Genomic DNA, 2,418 nt, shown 5'->3' with positions numbered 1-2,418 from the left:
AAAGTAGAATCACAACCGTGTAAGAGCGCTAAAGTAGCCCAAACGTCTAGTGTAGATCTTCCCTGTATGATTTTGCCAACGGCCATGGCCGAGATCCATCACAAGCAGGGGAGTAAACGGGTTCGCTTGTTTTTGGACACTGGGAGTCAACGAAGTTTTATCTCCGCTAAAACTGCAAAGCAGTTAGGCCTGCCAGTGGTAGGCAGAGTGGCATTAAACATTGCTCCCTTTGGTTCAGCAGAAATCAGTGGCCAGTATGACGTAGTGAGTTGCGGGGTAGAGACGGGTAATAGAATTGTTCGAATGAAACTAGTTGTTCACAAGAACGTAGACGTCTCGATTCATAACGCAGGTTATGTAAGAGTATGACAACACCTAGTGGGGAAGGGAGTCACGTTAGCAGATCCTGACAGTAAAAGCGATAAGTTAAGAAACGTGCACATTCTTGTGGGTGCAGACTATTTTAATTATTTTATTATTGGAGTAGAAAGGATCGATGGGATAAGTCTTTTTCTGACCCATAATGGCATGTCGCCATATGGGAAAGTGCCAGTGGCTATTAGAAGGTCACAAGATAGATCATGTGAGAACACTCAGGGTATGTAGGGTCGCGAGTGAACCAATTGCATTTGATGTTGATGAATGGTGGCGTTTAGACACCTTAGGCATCGCCCCATCCGAGCAATACACTGTCCGCGAAGCGGAAGCTATGCGAAAGGTTTCGCAGAGTGTAACGAAGAAGCCTGAAGGATATCAGGTTAGCTTGCCGTTCCGTTCAGAAGGTAGGCCAGAAACCAACTTTAGAAATGCTGTAGCACAGCTGGATTCGTTGCAAACCAAATTTCAGAAAGACAAGGAATACTATGATCAATATCAGGGAGTGATCGACAAATACCTCGAGGCAGGATTTATATATGAAGTAAAAGATCCAAAAATAGAGGGATACTACATGCCGCATTTCGGCATTAAAAAGGATAGCTGCACAACCCCCCTTAGAATCGTATTCAATGCCTCATCCAAAGCTAAGAATAATAAATCATTAAATGAATGCCTTTTACCTGGGCCTAATTTGGTAGTTGGCCTATAATTTGCTTCTAAAGTTTCGAATGAATAAATACGCCATGCTTGCAGACATAAGCAAAGCATTTCATAGAGTACTCTTAGATCCCTGTGATGCCAAATATACAAGATTCTTGTGGCGAGAAGTAGCAGGTCGAGCGCTGACCTTCGCTTTCAGAGTCGTGGTGTTCGGCATCACAGCTAGTCCCTTTTTGTTACAACAAGTGTTGAATCATCATTTTAAGTTAGAAGGAAGACCTGAATTAAGCAAGTCCTTTTATGTTGATAACTATGTCAGTACATTTAACAGTTTGGATGAGATGAAAAAGGAACAAGAATCTGTCCACGCAATTTTGGATAGGGCCAGAATGCCGTTAGAAGGGTGGGCAACAAACAGTTTAGCCTTTGATAGTGAGAGAGAGTGGAAAGAACCTGTGAATGTGAGCGTGCTCGGGCTGAGATTGGCTCGAGACGTCGACCGTCTGTGTGTGAAAGAGAGTGAGAGGATTCGTGAATTGGGGGAGGGATGGGTACCTACGAAGCGTAGGGTACTATCTTTGCTAGTATCAATTTACGATCCGCTAGGTCTAGTCAGTCCTTTATTTGTTAGGGGAAAACTGTTTCTCCAACAACTTTTGGAACAAGAGATTGGATGGGGTGACATGTTATGTAAGGAAAAGGCTAAAGAAGCGCGAGAACTGCTAGTAGAATTGAAATCAGTCTGTGAGTTAACATTTCCGAGAGCGGCAGGAGTCAGAAGATCCGAACTCCATATATTTCACCGATGCCAGTAGTAGGGCATACGGTGTGTAGCATATGACAGAGATGAAGAAAGTAATGTAAGATTACTCACCAGCAAAATGAGAATCACTCCGAAAGGGATGCTCAAAATCACCATCCCTAAATTAGAACTTTTAGCATTGCTGCTAGGTTGTAGGCTAGCAAAAACAATTAAAGGGCTAATAGAGCCGCAAGAAATTAGTATCTGGTCAGATAGCAAAGTTGCCTTAGCATGGGTGGCATCACCGGATGCCAAGGACAACAAAAATATGTTTATATCTAACCGTGTGGCGGAAGTTGTTTTTCTCCGCCAGATTTGTGATTTCAGATTGAAGTATGTGCCCAGCAAACAGAATCCTGCTGATGTCTTGTCAAGGGGCGCAACAATCCAGCAATTGCAGCAGAATCCTCTTTGGCGACAAGGTCCAGAGTTCTTGGAAATCCCAGGAGAGCCTGTTCCCTTCAAAGAGGAAGATCTAACGAATATCAGAACCGTGGTAGCGGCGGTGCAGGAACTGAGGGAAGAAACAAGGTCTATTCCCCCAGGAGAGATATGGGAACTACTACTCAGGGAGGTTG

General features: G+C 43.9%; 1 protein-coding gene across 1 annotated transcript; it reads left to right on the top strand.

Annotated features, from left to right (window-relative positions):
- The first annotated feature begins 523 nt into the window (after window positions 1-523).
- On the top strand, window positions 524-1,087 carry LOC135225410 (uncharacterized). Its single transcript, XM_064264746.1, has one exon. The coding sequence runs from the start codon at window positions 524-526 to the stop codon at window positions 1,085-1,087; it is 564 nt and encodes a 187-aa protein (XP_064120816.1).
- The last annotated feature ends 1,331 nt before the right edge of the window (window positions 1,088-2,418 follow it).

The sequence above is a fragment of the Macrobrachium nipponense genome, chromosome 13 (genome assembly GCF_015104395.2).
Source record: "Macrobrachium nipponense isolate FS-2020 chromosome 13, ASM1510439v2, whole genome shotgun sequence".
In the NCBI taxonomy this organism is placed as follows: Eukaryota; Metazoa; Arthropoda; class Malacostraca; order Decapoda; family Palaemonidae; genus Macrobrachium; species Macrobrachium nipponense.
The sequence above is the reverse complement of the archived record's forward strand: the minus strand, read 5'-3'. Positions and strand labels throughout refer to the sequence as shown.

Excerpts from the sequence above, each read along its gene's own strand:
- LOC135225410 (XM_064264746.1), top strand. The coding sequence starts at position 524 with ATGGCATGTCGCCATATGGGAAAGTGCCAGTGGCTATTAGAAGGTCAC.